Source organism: Heptranchias perlo, chromosome 37, assembly GCF_035084215.1.
Source record: "Heptranchias perlo isolate sHepPer1 chromosome 37, sHepPer1.hap1, whole genome shotgun sequence".
Classification (NCBI taxonomy): domain Eukaryota; kingdom Metazoa; phylum Chordata; class Chondrichthyes; order Hexanchiformes; family Hexanchidae; genus Heptranchias; species Heptranchias perlo.
In genome coordinates, this window is record NC_090361.1 from 20,033,403 (window position 1) to 20,050,085 (window position 16,683).

Below are 16,683 nucleotides of genomic sequence, written 5' to 3' on the forward strand. Positions count from 1 at the left end.
TGGGCTCAGTCTCCCTCGGTCTCTGGGCTCAGTCTCTGGGCTCAGTCTCCCTCGGTCTCTGGGCTCAGTCTCCCTCAGTCTCTGGGCTCACTCTCCCTCGGTCTCTGGGCTCAGTCTCCCTCAGTCTCTGGGCTCAGTCTCCCTCGGTCTCTGGGCTCAGTCTCTGGGCTCAGTCTGGGATGGTGTGATGATGGTGGAGTGAGTGAGTGGAGTGAGTGAGGACCATCCTCTGGCTCAGATTCCCCCCCACCCCCGGCTCCCTTGCTGTGACCGGATTGGCTCAGTCCGGGAGCCCCGCCCCCTCGCCCCTTTTATGAATGGGTTCCAGTCATTGGCGCTCGGCGCACGCGCACTGCGCTCCGGAATGGAATGTCTGGAGTGAGAGGCTCGTCCCTCATTGGACGACCAGCGGAGGCCTCAGCCAGCCAGATAGCCAATGGGAGGGATTCTGTTGCAGGGCGAAAGCTGTATAATTAACGGAGAGCGAGACAGAGACAGACAGAGTGACAGAGACAGAGTGACACCCAGAGAGACAGAGTGACAGAGACAGAGTGACAGAGACAGAGTGACACCCAGAGAGACAGAGTGACAGAGACAGAGTGACAGAGACAGAGTGACACCCAGAGAGACAGAGTGACAGAGACAGAGTGACACCCAGCGAGACAGAGAGACACCGAGACAGAGTGACACCGAGACAGAGTGACAGAGACAGAGTGACTCCCAGAGAGACAGAGTGACAGAGACAGAGTGACACCGAGACAGAGTGACACCGAGACAGAGTGACACCCAGCGAGACAGAGTGACAGAGACAGAGTGACACCGAGACAGAGACAGAGTGACAGAGACAGAGACAGAGTGACACCCAGCGAGACAGAGTGACACCGAGACAGAGTGACACCCAGCGAGACAGAGTGACACCCAGCGAGACAGAGACAGAGTGACAGACAGACACCGAGACAGAGACAGAGTGACACCCAGCGAGAGAGTGACACCGAGACAGAGTGACACACAGCGAGACAGAGTGACACCGAGACAGAGTGACACCCAGCGAGAGAGTGACACCGAGACAGAGTGACACACAGCGAGACAGAGTGACACCGAGACAGAGTGACACACAGCAAGACAGAGACAGAGTGACAGACAGACAGAGTGACAGACAGACACCGAGACAGAGTGACACACAGCGAGACAGAGACAGAGTGACAGACACCGAGACAGAGTAACAGACAGACAGACACACAGACAGACAGGGAGCGGGAGCGGAGCCCGTGTTGCCGCGGGTCCCGGACCTCTCACTGGGAAGAGTTGAATTTTGCTGAGTCTCCCCCTGGGGCGGGCGATGGGGGATTTGTTGATCTTCACTCTGCTCAGCGTCGGCTCAACTCTGGTGAGAAACCGGCTCCGAAATCCGCCGCCCTCCGTCCGTCACTGGGGGGATTCTGAGTTTGAAAGTGTAACTGTGTTTAATGAGGACCCTCCCCCTCCCCTTCACCCCCCCACTCTCTCCCCTCACCCTCTCTCCCCTCACCCTCTCCCCCTCCTCCTTCACCCCCTCCCCTCCCTCTCTCACTGTGCGGTGCAGACCCAGCCCTCTCCCCATTCACCCTTCCCTTCACCCCCTCTCCTCTCCCCTCCACTCTCTCCCCTTCCCCCACTCTCTCCCCTCCCGTTCACCTCCTCTCCCCTCTCATCTGCCCCTTCACTCTCTCCCCTCACCCTCTCCCACTGTGCGGTGCAGACCCAGCCCTCCCTCCTTCACCCCTTCCCCCTCCCTCCTTCACCCCTTCCCCCTCCCTCCTTCACCCCCTCACCCCCTCCTTCACCCCCCTCTCCTCCTCCCTCCTTCACCCACTCCCTCCCTCCTTCACCCACTCCCTCCCTCCTTCACCCCCCTCTCCTCTCCCACTCCCTCCCTCCTTCACCCCCCTCTCCTCTCCCCCTCCCTCCTTTACCCTCTCCCTCCTTCACCCTCTCCCTCCCCCTCCTTCACCCCCTCACCCCCTCCTTCACCCCCCCTCTCCTCTCCCCCTCCCTCCTTCACCCCCTCTCCCCCCTCTCCCCACTTCCTCCCTCCTTCACCCACTCCCTCCCTCCTTCACCCACTCTCCTCTCCCCCTCCCTCCTTCACCCTCTCCCTCCTTCACCCCCTCCTTCACCCTCTCCCTCTCCTCTCCCCCTCTCTCACCCTCTCTCACTGTCACTTTATCAGGTGAGCGGCGGCTGCCCCGGGGAGTGTGACTGTCCCCCCGGCCCGACCCACTGCCCTCCCGGAGTCACCCTGCTCCTCCACCGCTGCCCGTGTTGTAAAGTCTGCGCCAAACAACTGAATGAGGACTGCAGCCCGGCCGCGCCCTGTGATCAGCTCAAGGGCCTGGAGTGTAACCGGGGAGCCCGCCCCGACCGGACCAGCGGCATCTGCAGGGGTGAGTGTGGGAGAGGAGGGGCGCCTGTCCCGGGGTCCGGGGTCCGGGGCACGGTCTATGAGCGAGTGCTGCCCCGGCCCGCGGACCCGCGGCTCAGTCTCCGCTCCTGATCGTTGGGCATTTTTGTTTTTCTCTCGTTCGTTCAGCGTCTCATCGGAGTGGGTCAGAGTGCGGAATATTCATCAGCTCAGGGGCCAAACCCCCAGAGCTCCATCATTATCATTAATATTATTATTAATATTATTATTAATATTATTATTAATATTATTATTATCATTATCGTTATCATTATTATTTATCTTCTTGCTCCCTCACCCCTCCCTTGCTCCCTCGCCCCCCCTTGCTCCCTCGCCCACCCCCCCTTGCTCCCTCGCCCCCCCCCTTGCTCCCTCGCCCCCCCTTGCTCCCTCGCCCCCCCTTGCTCCCTCGCCCCTCCCTTGCTCCCTCGCCCACCCCCCCTTGCTCCCTCGCCCACCCCCCTTGCTCCCTCGCCCACCCCCCCTTGCTCCCTCGCCCACCCCCCCTTGCTCCCTCGCCCACCCCCCTTGCTCCCTCGCCCACCCCCCCTTGCTCCCTCGCCCACCCCCCCTTGCTCCCTCGCCCACCCCCCTTGCTCCCTCGCCCACCCCCCCTTGCTCCCTTGCCCTCCCTCGCCGCCCCCCCCCCCCCCTTGCTCCCTCACCCCCCCTTGCTCCATCGAAGATCTCTGTGGAGCAGTGCAAAAGTCCCAGCAAATTATGGCGTGGGGTCTGTAATGGCATAAGTCACGCCAACATTTCCTGGAATTTCTGCAGCATAACAATGGTGTAGACCATAGATGCGCCGTTCCTACGACGCAAGTTTTTGGGAAATTCCGGCCCCTAAAGAGGGCCGAGTAAATAACCCGAGGCTTTCTGCCCGAGCATTTCTGACAGTGTTTCTTTTCTCCAACAGCAAAGTCTGAGGGCAGAACCTGTGAATACAATGGGAGGATTTACCAGAACAGTGAGATCTTCCAGCCCAGCTGCAAACATCAGTGCACCTGCATAGACGGGGCAGTGGGCTGCATCCCACTCTGTCCCCAGGTACTGCCACTGGCTGGCATGGGCTGCTCCACCCCCCGGCTGGTGAAAGTCCCTGGTCAATGCTGTGAGAAGTTTGTCTGTAATAAGGTTGCATCAAAGTATCGTGGAGTGACCTTCTATGACCTCACTGAGCTTGCTGCCATCAGCAGCAATGAGCTGATCCGCAGAAAGCATCACTCCCTGAATAACCTAGCTGGTGAGTTCCTTTAACTAGCTGGTGAGTTGCTTTAACTAGCTAACCAATGTATTTTGTTAAATAGTCTCCTTGGAGTTGCTGTGTCCAATAATAGAAGTGCAGATATCCAATATCCAAATATAGCTGCTACACATGGCACATTGGTATTTGAATAAACAAGACTACAAATACCACTCATACTTTCCATCAATTTGATGCCTTATGCAATTCAGTTCCTATGTGGCTTGACTATTTTTAAAAGACTCCACTCCCCCTGTTATAAAAGTTACATTTTGTATGAATGGATCTAAAGCTGTTATTCACTTACTTCCTCAGCTTGGAGACCACTGTTTGAAGGACGGAGATTCCCCAAAATAAAGTGTATTGTCCAAACAACACAATGGTCTAAGTGTTCGAAAACTTGTGGCATGGGTGTGTCCACCAGGGTCACCAATGACAACCCTGACTGTAAGCTGACTAAGGAGACCCGACTCTGCCAGACTCGGCCCTGCAGTCAGACTGTCTATCCCAAACTGAAGGTAAGAGTCTTTTCAACAACTTGCTAGGAACTCAATGCAAGTTAACTAATAACAGGAAGTACATAGGAACATAGGAACAGGAGGAGGCCATTCAGCCCCTCGAGCCTGTTCCATCATTCAGTGAGATCATGGCTGATCTATACCCTAACTCCATTTCTCTATATCCCCGTCCTGGCTCTATATCCCTTAATACCTTGGTTAGCAAAAATCTATTGATCTTGGATTTAAAATTATTAATTGATCTAGAATCTACCGCTTTTGTGGGAGAGAGTTCCACATTTCTACTACCCTTTGTGTGAAGAAGTGTTTCCGAACTCCTCTCCTGATTGGCCAGGCTCTGATTTTAAGGTTATATCCCCTTGTCTTAGACTCCCCCACCAGTGGAGAAAGTTTCTCTCTATCTACCCTATCAACTCCTTTCAAAATCCAGAAAACCTCAATCTAATCACCCCTAAACCTTCTATATTCCAGGGAATACAAGCCTAGTTTATGGAATCTCTCCTCATAATTTATCCCTTGGATCCCCGGTAACATTCTGGTGAATCTGCGCTGCACTCCTTCCAAGGCCAATATATCCTTTCCAAGGTGTGGTGCCCAGAACTGTACACAGTACTCCAGATGTGGTCTAACCAGGGCTTTGTACATCTGCAGCAAAACTTCCTCCCCTTTATATCCTAGTCTCTAGTTATAAAGGCCAATATTCCATTAGCCTTTTTTGATTATTTTTTTGTACCTGACTACTACATTTTGGTGATCGCTGTACATGGAGCCCTAAATCTCTTTGGACCTCCACTGTTCCGAGCTTTTCACCATCTAAACAATACTCTGATCGATCCTTTTTTGGTTCAAACAACCTTTACTGTAACCATTTTAAAAAGCCTGCTGATGTAGCAACTGAAGGACTTATACAAAATAGATATTGTCATTCCTCAGGACCATCAGATGGCCAATACCCCAATACAGTAATGAGAATCTATTAAAACAGTTCAGAGAAACTGGATGTTTGTCTCATGTAGGTGCCAATTAACTTTTCTATTGTCCATTGCCATGTAAGTGGGCTTTCGTGGGTGGAGAACGGAAGAGAACATCGATGTACTTTATTGAAAACGCAAATAATCTGAAGAACCTGTTGCCCTAAGATGACTGACAGAAGCTGAAATGATTAAACTCTTCCTTATCTCTTCCAGAGAGGAAAAAAATGCACCACAACCCAAAAGGCCAAGGAACCGATTCGCTTTACTTATGCAGGCTGCAAGAGTGTGAAGAAGTACCGGCCAAACTCCTGCGGCCTGTGCATAGACCAGCGCTGCTGTTCCCCACTAAAGACCCGAACAATCCGTGTCCAATTCTATTGTGAGGATGGTGAGACCTTCAACAAGAAGATGATGATGATCCAGTCATGTAAATGCAGCTCCAACTGTCCCCACCTGAATGAGGTGGCCCAGCCATACTTCAGACTATATAATGACATCCACAAGTTCTTAGAATAAAAGATGACTTTTAAAGCCTAACCTCTGAACTCTGGCGAGAGACTGGGCTGAAGAAAAGGTATTGGCCACCTGATCTGAATGTGTGGTCTCCTCTTCTAATGCCAGAATGAGTCCAAGGTCAGGAATGTGCTGTGATCAGAAGTGAGGGCATTGCACATGGTGTAATCCTCAAACAAAACTAGTTCCCATTACTCTGCAGAGTTGCCTTGCAAGGCTATAACTTTCTACAGGACTCCTATTCACTGGGCCCAGCATTGGATCGTTTCACTGCAGTCTGAGCAGGACCCTAGTCTACTGTAGAGCGCCTCAGTTGGGGGTGGGATTGGGGGGTTAATTTAATTTTTTAAAAACTGGACTATGGGCTTCAGTCAGTGAAGATCTTTGCTTACAATCTGCAGCAAAAGCACTGATCTGAGCCCCATGGCACTGCCTCTTGGCAGCTAAGCTCTTGCCTTTTTCTGGGACAGTGAGTGACCTTTCTCTATTTCAACTTGCACAGAGCTTCGACCATCTTGGAGTTTAGGAAGTGGCTTTGTTTCAGAAGTCAGTATCTTATCCTTTGTTTTTGAGCCATTTGTAACGGGTGTGTGTGTAGTTGGTTTCTGTCTGGAGTTTTATGACTGTATCCTGTACCACCCATTTGATGGAATTGTTTACTGTTCAAAGGGACAGCGCTGTCTTTGTTCTGATGTCATGGTTCTCAATTGGAATTCTATAAGTTGTCTGACAATTTAAATTAAATCTGGGCTCAGTCTCCCTCGGTCTCTGGGCTCAGTCTCCCTCGGTCTCTGGGCTCAGTCTTTCTCCGTCTCTGGGCTCAGTCTCCCTCGGTCTATGGGCTCAGTCTCTCTCGGTCTCTGGGCTCAGTCTCCCTCGGTCTCTGGGCTCAGTCTCTCTCAGTCTCTGGGCTCAGTCTCCCTCGGTCTCTGGGCTCAGTCTCCCTCGGTCTCTGGGCTCAGTCTCCCTCGGTCTCTGGGCTTAGTCTCCCTCGGTCTCTGGGCTCAGTCTCCCTCGGTCTCTGGGCTCAGTCTCTCTCGGTCTCTGGGCTCAGTCTCCCTCGGTCTCTGGGCTTAGTCTCCCTCGGTCTCTGGGCTCAGTCTCCCTCGGTCTCTGGGCTCAGTCTCCCTCGGTCTCTGGGCTCAGTCTCCCTCGGTCTCTGGGCTCAGTCTCCCTTGGTCTCTGGGCTCAGTCTCCCTCGGTCTCTGGGCTCAGTCTCCCTCGGTCTCTGGGCTCAGTCTCTGGGCTCACTCTCCCTCAGTCTCTGGGCTCACTCTCCCTCAGTCTCTGGGCTCACTCTCCCTCAGTCTCTGGGCTCACTCTCCCTCAGTCTCTGGGCTCACTCTCCCTCAGTCTCTGGGCTCACTCTGACAATTTAAAATTAATATAATGTCATGAAAAGGTCACCTGATTTTCGATTAGAGGGTGGTTACAGGTTCATGTCTGCCGATTTATTCTCCCTCCTCCTCTCTCACACCATGTGTAACACCTGCTGGAGAGGGAGGGTGAAAACTAGAAGCAGTGCAGGGGGGGAACGGGCACTGAATTCTAACTGTGCCAAACCTCTGGGCCTGGCGAGCTGTGTTGGTTGATCAGATTAGATTGTTTAAACCAGCTGCTGTTATAAGTAGCCCCCTTGCCACTGGTTCCTGGGCTTTCTGCTGCTGAATGTACTGCTCAGACTCCAGTCACTTTATCGTTCTCAACATCTGATTGTGAGACAGCCAGAAGTAACCAAGGCTCAATGTGCTGGTGACAGGCTTATTTGTCAAAATTATTTCTAGGCCTCAAACTTGACAACGGTCCTGTTGCGAAGATGGATCTGAAACTGGTTGAGTCCTTTGTAAAACGAAGAGTTGCTGTATTGAGAGCCAGTTCCCCTGTTTGAGCCGTATCGTCAGTGTTCCTGTCCGTGTCGGATGTGAGCAATGTCAGGATTGTAATGTCACTTTGACACATTCCCCATCCTTTTGCCAGCATTGCACTCTGGTAAAAGGCAGCTGCAGGGAGTGGATGAATTGTAATTAGTTGAACCATATTTCTGTGTTATGTATTTATCAAAATGTGATATAATTTTATTTTGGATATAAATTTTAATATAGTGCATTTCAAATACGAATTTTTGAAAATTAGAAGGATGGAATAAATTTATTTTATAGAAACCAATATTCCCTGTGTGTGGTTTGATTTAAATCTTTCACCTTTCCCGTTGGTTTTTCCTCTCCTGAAGTTGCTGGCATTTGGTTCCATAATTACCAGCAGCTCAACAGTAAAAATTCTTCAGTGGGTGCAAACTGGGAGCCCTCACAGCTGAGCCTTATCCTATCCTTGTCGATCTAGCGCGACAGTCGGACTCTGCCCACCTCCAACTAAGCCCAAGGAAGCTGCTACCCAATGGTAGAACTGATATTAACATTAACTCCAAACAGACTCTGTGTTGAAGTGGGATTCCTCCTGATATATGTAGCTTCATTCTGGAGGCAATGCTTTCATCAGTTAATCCATTGGAAAAATTCTTTCCACTGGAGACCAGTTCTTCCAACACAATGACCCAAGACCAGCTACTTACTGAACCTGGGTGTGACTGGAACTGCCTGTTCCATGGTTCCAAAGCACGGTTGATTTCCAGACCAGTGGGGTCACCTGAGACAAGAAGCTCTCTGCTCCTGCAAGGATTTATGGGAAATGCATACCAGGGTATCTCAGCCCAATTTCTAATAGGTGTTTGTGGCAGATATCTGTCAATCATAGAAATGTAGTAAGAAGACCACAGTTGGGTGGGGGGAGGCAATGAAATGCTCCAGTGATTGGACAGGGAACAAGTTTATAGACTTTATGTTAAGGCAACAAGTAACCTGTCCCCTCTGACTGTTAGTTCCTCCTGTTCTTGGCTCACACTTGTAGGTAAATATATCACAGTCACCACTTCTGAACCCTGGAACATAACTTGCTGCAAAACCTTCTGTGCCCTCAAGATGAATCCTTACTTCACCCTGTGCAAACTCTTCTCTCAGGTTCTGCTGATACTCTGCCACATTGCATTTTCAGGCCTTAGGCTCCTCCATCCATTGGTATTTATTTTGGGGTTCACTCTGCCTCTTCTCTCTGTCCTCTTTTTGTTTGGGACATGAACATCAGCCAAATCCAAAAATTGTGCAATGAATGGGATTACAAATTGGGTAATGGGTGGGTCACAGTTTGGGTAATACATGGGTCATGGATTGGGTAATGGGTGGGTCACGGATTGGGTAATGGGTGGGTCACAGATTGGGTAATACGTGGGTTATGGATTGGATAATGGGTGGGTCACGGATTGGGTAATGGGTGGGTCACGGATTGGGTAATGGGTGGGTCACGGATTGGGTAATGGGTGGGTCACGGATTGGGTAATACGTGGGTCACAGGTTGGGTATCTGGTGCATGTCAATTTGGGTTATGGGTGAGCCAAGGATGGGGTAATAGGAGGTACATGGGTTGGGCAATTGGTGTCACATATTTGTTAATGGGAGGGTCATAGGTTGGGTAATGGGTGGGTCACGGATTGGGTAATTGGGGAGTACTCAGATTGGGTAATGTGTGGGTCACAGAATGGTTAATGGTTTGGGTCAAAGACTGGGGAATTGGTGGGACAGAGGTTGGTTAATAGGTGTGTTTGCAAATTGGTAAAGTGTGGGTCACAGGTTGGGTAATGGGTGGGTCATTCATTGTGAGAGTAAACTGCACTGTGTATTACAGTGTGAGAGTAACCCTGCTCTGTGTATTACAGTGTAAGAGTAACAGTACTCTATGTATTACAGTGTGAGAGTAACCCTGCTCTGTGTATTACCGTGTAAGAGTACAGTGCTCTGTGTATTATAGTGTGAGAGTAACAGTACTCTATGTAATACAGTGTGAGAGTAACCCTGCTCTGTGTATTACAGTGTAAGAGTAACAGTGCTCTGTGTATTACAGTGTAAGAGTAACAGTACTCTGTGTATTACCATGTAAGAGTAACAGTGCTCTGTGTATTACAGTGTAAGAGTAACAGTGCTCTGTGTATTACAGTGTAAGAGTAGCAGTGCTCTGTGTATTACAGTGTGAGAGTAACAGTGCTCTGTGTATTACAGTGTGAGAGTAACAGTGCTCTGTGTATTACAGTGTCAGAGTAACAGTGCTCTGTGTATTACAGTGTAAGAGTAACAGTGCTCTGTGTATTACAGTGTCACAGTAACAGTGCTCTGTGTATTACAGTGTAAGAGTAACAGTGCTCTGTGTATTACAGTGTGAGAGTAACAGTGCTCTGTGTATTACAGTGTGAGAGTAACAGTGCTCTGTGTATTACAGTGTAAGAGTAACAGTGCTCTGTGTATTACAGTGTAAGAGTAACAGTGCTCTGTGTATTACAGTGTCACAGTAACAGTGCTCTGTGTATTACAGTGTAAGAGTAACAGTGCTCTGTGTATTACAGTGTGAGAGTAACAGTGCTCTGTGTATTACAGTGTCACAGTAACAGTGCTCTGTGTATTACAGTGTAAGAGTAACCGTGCTCTGTGTATTACAGTGTGAGAGTAACAGTGCTCTGTGTATTACAGTGTAAGGCTTAACCTGTCTATGTCACAATTTGAGGCGAAGATTGGTCTGTGTGTTACATAGGAACATAGGAACAGGAGTAGGCAATTCAGCCCCTCGTGCCTGCTCCGCCATTTGATAAGATCATGGCTGATCTGTGATCTAACTCCATATACCTGCCTTTGGCCCATATCCCTTAATACCTTTGGTTGCCAAAAAGCTATCTATCTCACATTTAAATTTAGCAATTGAGCGAGTATCAATTGCCGTTTGCGGAAGAGAGTTCCAAACTTCTACCACCCTTTGTGCGTAGAAATGTTTTCTAATCTCATTCCTGAAAGGTCTGGCTCTAATTTTTAGACTGTGCCCCCTACTCCTAAAATCCCCAACCAGCGGAAATAGTTTCTCTCTATCCACTCTATCTGTTCCCCTTAATATCTTATAAACTTCGATCAGATCACCCCATAACCTTCGAAACTCTAGAGAATACAACCCCAATTTGTGTAATCTCTCCTCGTAACTTAACCCTTGAAGTCCGGGTATCATTCTAGTAAACCTACGCTGCACTCCCTCCAAGGCCAATATGTCCTTCCGAAGGTGCGGTGCCCAGAACTGCTCACAGTACTCCAGGTGCGGTCTAACCAGGGTTTTGTATAGCTGCAGCATAACTTCTGCCCCCTTGCACTCTAGTCCTCTCGATATAAAGGCCAACATTCCATTTGCCTTCTTGATTATTTTCTGCACCTGTTCATGACACTTCAATGATCTATGTACCTGAACCCCGAAGTCTCTATGGACATCCACTGTTTTGAACTTTTTACCATTTAGAAAGTACCCTGTTCTATCCTTTTTTGATCCAAAGTGGATGACCTCACATTTGTCGACATTGAATTCCATTTGCCACAGTTTTGCCCATTCACCTAATCTATCAATATCCCTTTGTAATTTTATGTTTTCATCTGCACTGCTTACAATGCCACCAATCTTTATGTCATCGGCAAACTTAGATATGAGACTTTCTATGCCTTCATCTAAGTCGTTAATAAATATTGTGAATAATTGAGGCCCCACGACAGATCCCTGTGGGACTCCACTAGTCACATCCTGCCAATGTGAATACCTACCCATTATCCCTACTCTCTGTCGCCTTTCGCTCAGCCAACTTCCTAACCAAGTCCGTACTTTTCCCTCGATTCCATGGGCTTCTATCTTAGCTAACAGTCTCTTTTGTGGGACTTATATGGACTTCTGGAAGTCCATATAAGTAACATCCATTGACATTCCCCTGTCCACTACTTTAGTCATCTCTTCAAAAAGTTCAATCAGGTTTGTCAGGCACGACCTGCCTTTCACAAATCCATGCTGGCTCTCTCTGATTATCTGAAAATTCTCAAGGTGTCCAGTCACGCTATCCTTAATTATAGACTCCAGCATTTTCCCCACAACAGATGTTAGGCTAACTGGTCTATAATTCCCCGGTTTCCCTCTCTCTCCCTTCTTAAAAAGCGGAGTGACATGTGCAATTTTCCAATCTAGAGGGACAGTTCCTGAATCTTGAGAACTTTGAAAGATTATAGTTAGGTCATCCGCAATGTGCTCACCTACTTCCTTTGAAACCCTGGGATGGAAACCATCTGGTCCTGGGGATTTGTCACTCTTTAGTGCTATTATTTTCTTCATTACTGTTGCTTTACTTATATTAATTTTATCGAGTCCCTGTCTTCGATTCAATATTAATTTTCTTGGGATTTCCGGCATGCTATCCTCTTTTTCGACTGTAAATACTGACGCAAAGTAATCGTTCAACATGTCCGCCATTTCCCCATTGTCAATGACAATATCCCCACTTTCAGTTTTTAAGGGGCCAACACTGCTCCTGACCACCCTCTTTTTCCTAATATAACTATAAAAGTTCTTCGTATTGGTTTTGATATCCCTTGCGAGTTTCTTTTCATACTCTCTTTTTGTAGCTCTTACTATCTGTTTTGTGGCCCTTTGTTGATCTTTGTATCTTTCCCATTCGCCAGGATCTGTGCCATTTTTTGCCTTTTTGTATGCCCTTTCCTTATGTCTTATACTGTCCCTTACCTCTTTAGTTGTCCATGGCTGTTTTTTTTGGCAAGTACAGTTCTTGCCCCTCAGGGGTATAAACCAATTCTGTATCATGTTAAATGTTTCTTTAAACATTTCCCACTAATCATCAGTCGTTTTACCCATTAACAGATTTGTCCAGTTTACTGTGGACAGTCTTTGTCTCATCCCATTGAAGTCGGCCTTGCCCAAGTCTAGAATCTTAGCAGCTGATTCACTTTTTTCCCTTTCAAACACTACATTGAACTCGATCATGTTATGATCGCTATTGGATAGATGTTCGCGTACAGTTAAGCCGTTAACTAAATCTGGTTCATTGCTCATTGCTAAATCTAGTATGGCTTACCCCCTTGTTGCCTCTGGGACATACTGCTGCAGAAAACTATCCCGGACACACTCAAGAAATTCACTACCTTTCTGACAGTTGCTAGTCTGCTTTTCCCAATCCATGTGAAGGTTAAAGTCCCCCATTAAGACCACTATGCCTTTCTTACACGCTTGTCTAATCTCTGAATTTATACAATCTAGCACTTCAGAGCTGCTGCCAGGGCTCCTATATACAACTCCCACTATAGTCTTAGATCCTTTCCTATTTCTCAATTCAACCCATAAGGTCTCTGTTGGCTGCTTACCTCTCGTTATATCCCCCTTTATCATTGAAGTGATTTCATCTCTAATCATTAAGGCTACTCCTCCCTCTCTTCCATTTTCCCTATCTCTCCTGTAGACCTTATAACCCGGTATATTTAGTTCCCAATCCTGACCATCCTGCAGCCAAGTCTGAGTAATAGCTATCATGTCACACCCTCCAATTTGAATTTGAACCTGTAGTTCATTTAATTTATTCCTTATACTCTGTGCATTTGTATATAGAACTCTTAGTTGGGCCAAACACCCTAGCCTGACCTTCAGCTTTGATGCTGGGTTAATCGCCTTACGCCTTCTAGTTTTTATTTTATCTGTCATGCCTAAAGTACACTTGCTTTCTGCTGCTCTACGCTTTTCCCTTTCACTTGTTCTTGAACAACTGTTTGTACTATTTGTATTGTAAATTTCCCCTGGGTCTTCCCCTCTCTTGCTGCTCTCAACTTTACTCCCTTCTGACTCCCTGCTCAGGTTCCCATCCCCCTGCCACTCTAGTTTAAACCTTCCCCAACAGCACTAGCAAACACCCCCGCGAGGACATTGGTCCCGGTCCTGCTCGGGTGTAACCCGTCCCGCTTGTACAGATCCCACCTTCCCCAGAACCGGTCCCAATGTCCCAGGAATCTAAATCCCTCCCTCCTACACCATCCCTGCAGCCACGCATTCATCCTGTCTATTCTCCTGTTCCTATACTCACTAGCACGTGGCACTGGTAGTAATCCTGAGATCACTACCTTTGAAGTCCTGCTTTTTAATTTATCTCCTAACTCCTTAAATTCACCTTGCAGGACCTCATCCCTTTTTTTAACCTATGTCGTTGGTACCAATATGGACCACGACTACTGGCTGTTCACCCTCCCCCTCCAGAATGCCCTGCAGCTGCTCCGTGACATCCTTGACCCTAGCACCAGGGAGGCAAAATACCATCCTGGAGTCACGTTTGCTGCCGCAGAAACGCCTATCTGTTCCCCTTACAATGGAATCCCCTATCACTATAGCCCTGCCACTCTTCTTCCTCCCCTCCTGTGCAGCAGAGCCACCCGTGGTGCCCCGAACTTGGCATTTGCTGCTTTCCCCTGATAAGCCATCTCCCCCAACAGTATCCAAAGCGGTATATCTGTTTGAGAGGGAGATGGCCCCAGGGGACTCCTGCTCTACCTGCCTGGTCCTTTTACTCTGCCTGGCGGTCACCCATTTCCTTTCTGCCTGCGTAATCTTTACCTGCGATGTGACCACCTCACTGAATGTGCTATCCACGATAGTCTCAGCATCGCAGATGCTCCACAGTGAATCCACCCGCAGCTCCAGCTCCGAAATATGGTTAGCCAGTAGCTGCAGCTGGACACACTTCCTGCACACCTGTAGTGTCCATAACTTCCCACATAGTGCAGGAGGAGCATATCATGGGTGCGAGGTCTGCTGCCATGACTTGCTTTAGACTCTCAGACTCTCCTCCCGCTCTCGGTCTCTCCTTTTATACTGTGCTCACCTCTCGGACTCTCCTGCCTCACCTGTGACGTCGCACAGTAGTTTTCTCTTGTTGCAGGTCTGCTGCTGCTTTTATTCCCCAATCTCAGTCTTCTACTCTCAGGTCCACTGCCACTCTGTGGAAAAAGTTAGGAAAAGCAAGGCAAAGCAGCACCTCCTTCCCCCACTTCACCGAACTCCCACACTTACCAAATTCTCAGCAGTTCACACTGTGTTGTCCGCACACCGTGCTGTCGCACTGACAGGCCCCTGTATTTCTACAGTTTGTGACTCAGACGAGTCAGGCCTGCCCCACCTTCAGGTACCAGTTTAACCTAGCTAACCAATTAACTTACTACAGCAGCTCTCTCTGCTGAAGCCTGACAGAAACTTTAAAATTTAAACTTTAAAATTGAACTTAGTTGAAAGCAATATACACTACATTTTAAAGAGATTATCAGTGTGAGAGTAACAGTGCTTTGTGTATCACAGTGTTAGAGTAACAGTGCTCTGTGTATTACAGTGGGGAGTAACACTGCTGTGTATTATGGTGTGAGAGTAACAGTGCTCTGTGTATTACAGTGTAAGACTTATCCTGTTCTATGTCACAATTTGAGGCTAAGATTGGTCTGTGTATTACCGTGTGCGAGGAACCATGTTCTGTGTATTACAATGTGGAAGTAACACTGCACTGGGTGTTACAGTGTGATGGTGATCCAGCTCTATGTATTACATTGTGAGAGTAGCCCTGCTCTGTGTATTACAGTGTAAGAATGTAAGAATAATGCTGCTCTGTGTGTATTACAGGGTGAGAGTAAACCTGCTCTGTGTATTTCAGTTTGACAGGGTGGTAAGCTTCTGGAACTCACTGCCTGAAAGGGTGGTAGAGGCAGAAAACCTCATCACATTTAATAAGCGCTGGGATGTGCACCTGAAGTGCCGTAACCTACAGAGCTACGGACCAAGAGCTGGAAAGTGTGTTTAGGCTGGATAGGTCTTCTTGGGCTGGCACAGACAAGATGGGCCAAATGGCCAGAATGTGCCGTAAATTTATATGATTCTGTATTCTGTGTTTTACAGTGAGAGAAACCTTGCTCTATATATTAGATTTTGTGAGAAACCCTGCTCTGTGTATTAGTCTGTAAGCAACACTAATCTGTGTATGGTAATGTGAGCATCACTCTGCTCTGTGTGTAACAGTGTGAGAGTAATGCTGCTCTGTGGTTTAAAGTGTGAGAGTAATGCTGCTCTGTGTATAAGTGTGAGAGTAATGCTGCTGTGTATAACAGTGTGAGAGTAATGCTGCTCTGTGTATAACAATTGTAAACAATTTTACAACACCAAGTTATAGTCCAACTATTTTATTTTTAATAAAATCGTTGGACTATAACTTGGTGTTGTAAAATTGTTTACCCCAGTCCATCACCGGCATCTCCACATCCTGTGTATAACAGTGTGAGAGTAATGCTGCTCTGTGTATAACAGTGCGAGAGTAATGCTGCTCTGTGTATAACAGTGCGAGAGTAATGCTGCTCTGTGTATAACAGTGCGAGAGTAATGCTGCTCTGTGTATAACAGTGCGAGAGTAATGCTGCTCTGTGTATAACAGTGTGAGAGTAATGCTGCTCCGTGTATAACAGTGTGAGAGTAATGCTGCTCTGTGTATAACAGTGTGAGAGTAATGCTGCTGTGTATAACAGTGCGAGAGTAATGCTGCTCCGTGTATAACAGTGTGAGAGTAATGCTGCTCTGTGTATAACAGTGTGAGAGTAATGCTGCTGTGTATAACAGTGCGAGAGTAATGCTGCTCCGTGTATAACAGTGTGAGAGTAATGCTGCTGCTGTGTATAACAGTGCGAGAGCAATGCTGCTGTGTATAACAGTGCGAGAGTAATGCTGCTCCATGTATAAGTGTGAGAGTAATGCTGCTGTGTATAACAGTGAGAGTAATGCTGCTCTGTGTATAACAGTGTGAGAGTAATGCTGCTCTGTGTATAACAGTGTGAGAGTAATGCTGCTCTGTGTAGAACAGTGAGAGAGTAATGCTGCTGTGTATAACAGTGTGAGAGTAATGCTGCTCTGTGTATAACAGTGTAAGAGTAATGCTGCTCCATGTATAACAGTGTGAGAGTAATGCTGCTCGGTGTATAACAGTGTGAGAGTAATGCGGCTCTGTGAATAACAGTGTGAGAGTAATGCTGCTGTGTATAACAGTGTGAGAGTAATGCTGCTCTGTGTATTACA

The 16,683-nt window shown here is 47.9% G+C and overlaps 1 protein-coding gene across 1 annotated transcript; it reads left to right on the forward strand.

Moving 5' to 3' along the window:
- Window positions 1-490: 490 nt before the first annotated feature.
- On the forward strand, window positions 491-7,854 carry LOC137304557 (CCN family member 1-like). The gene is made up of 5 exons (XM_067973211.1): window positions 491-1,387; window positions 2,210-2,423; window positions 3,357-3,683; window positions 3,999-4,201; window positions 5,389-7,854. The coding sequence occupies exons 1-5, from the start codon at window positions 1,340-1,342 to the stop codon at window positions 5,689-5,691; spliced, it is 1,095 nt and encodes a 364-aa protein (XP_067829312.1). The 5' UTR covers window positions 491-1,339; the 3' UTR covers window positions 5,692-7,854.
- Window positions 7,855-16,683: the final 8,829 nt, after the last annotated feature.

Bases quoted from the DNA above. Each gene is read 5' to 3' on its own strand.
- LOC137304557 (XM_067973211.1), top strand. From the start codon at position 1,340: ATGGGGGATTTGTTGATCTTCACTCTGCTCAGCGTCGGCTCAACTCTG. The intron at 1,388-2,209 runs GTGAGAAACCGG...TCACTTTATCAG, and splicing joins TCAGCGTCGGCTCAACTCTG to GTGAGCGGCGGCTGCCCCGG. The intron at 2,424-3,356 runs GTGAGTGTGGGA...TTTCTCCAACAG, and splicing joins GACCAGCGGCATCTGCAGGG to CAAAGTCTGAGGGCAGAACC.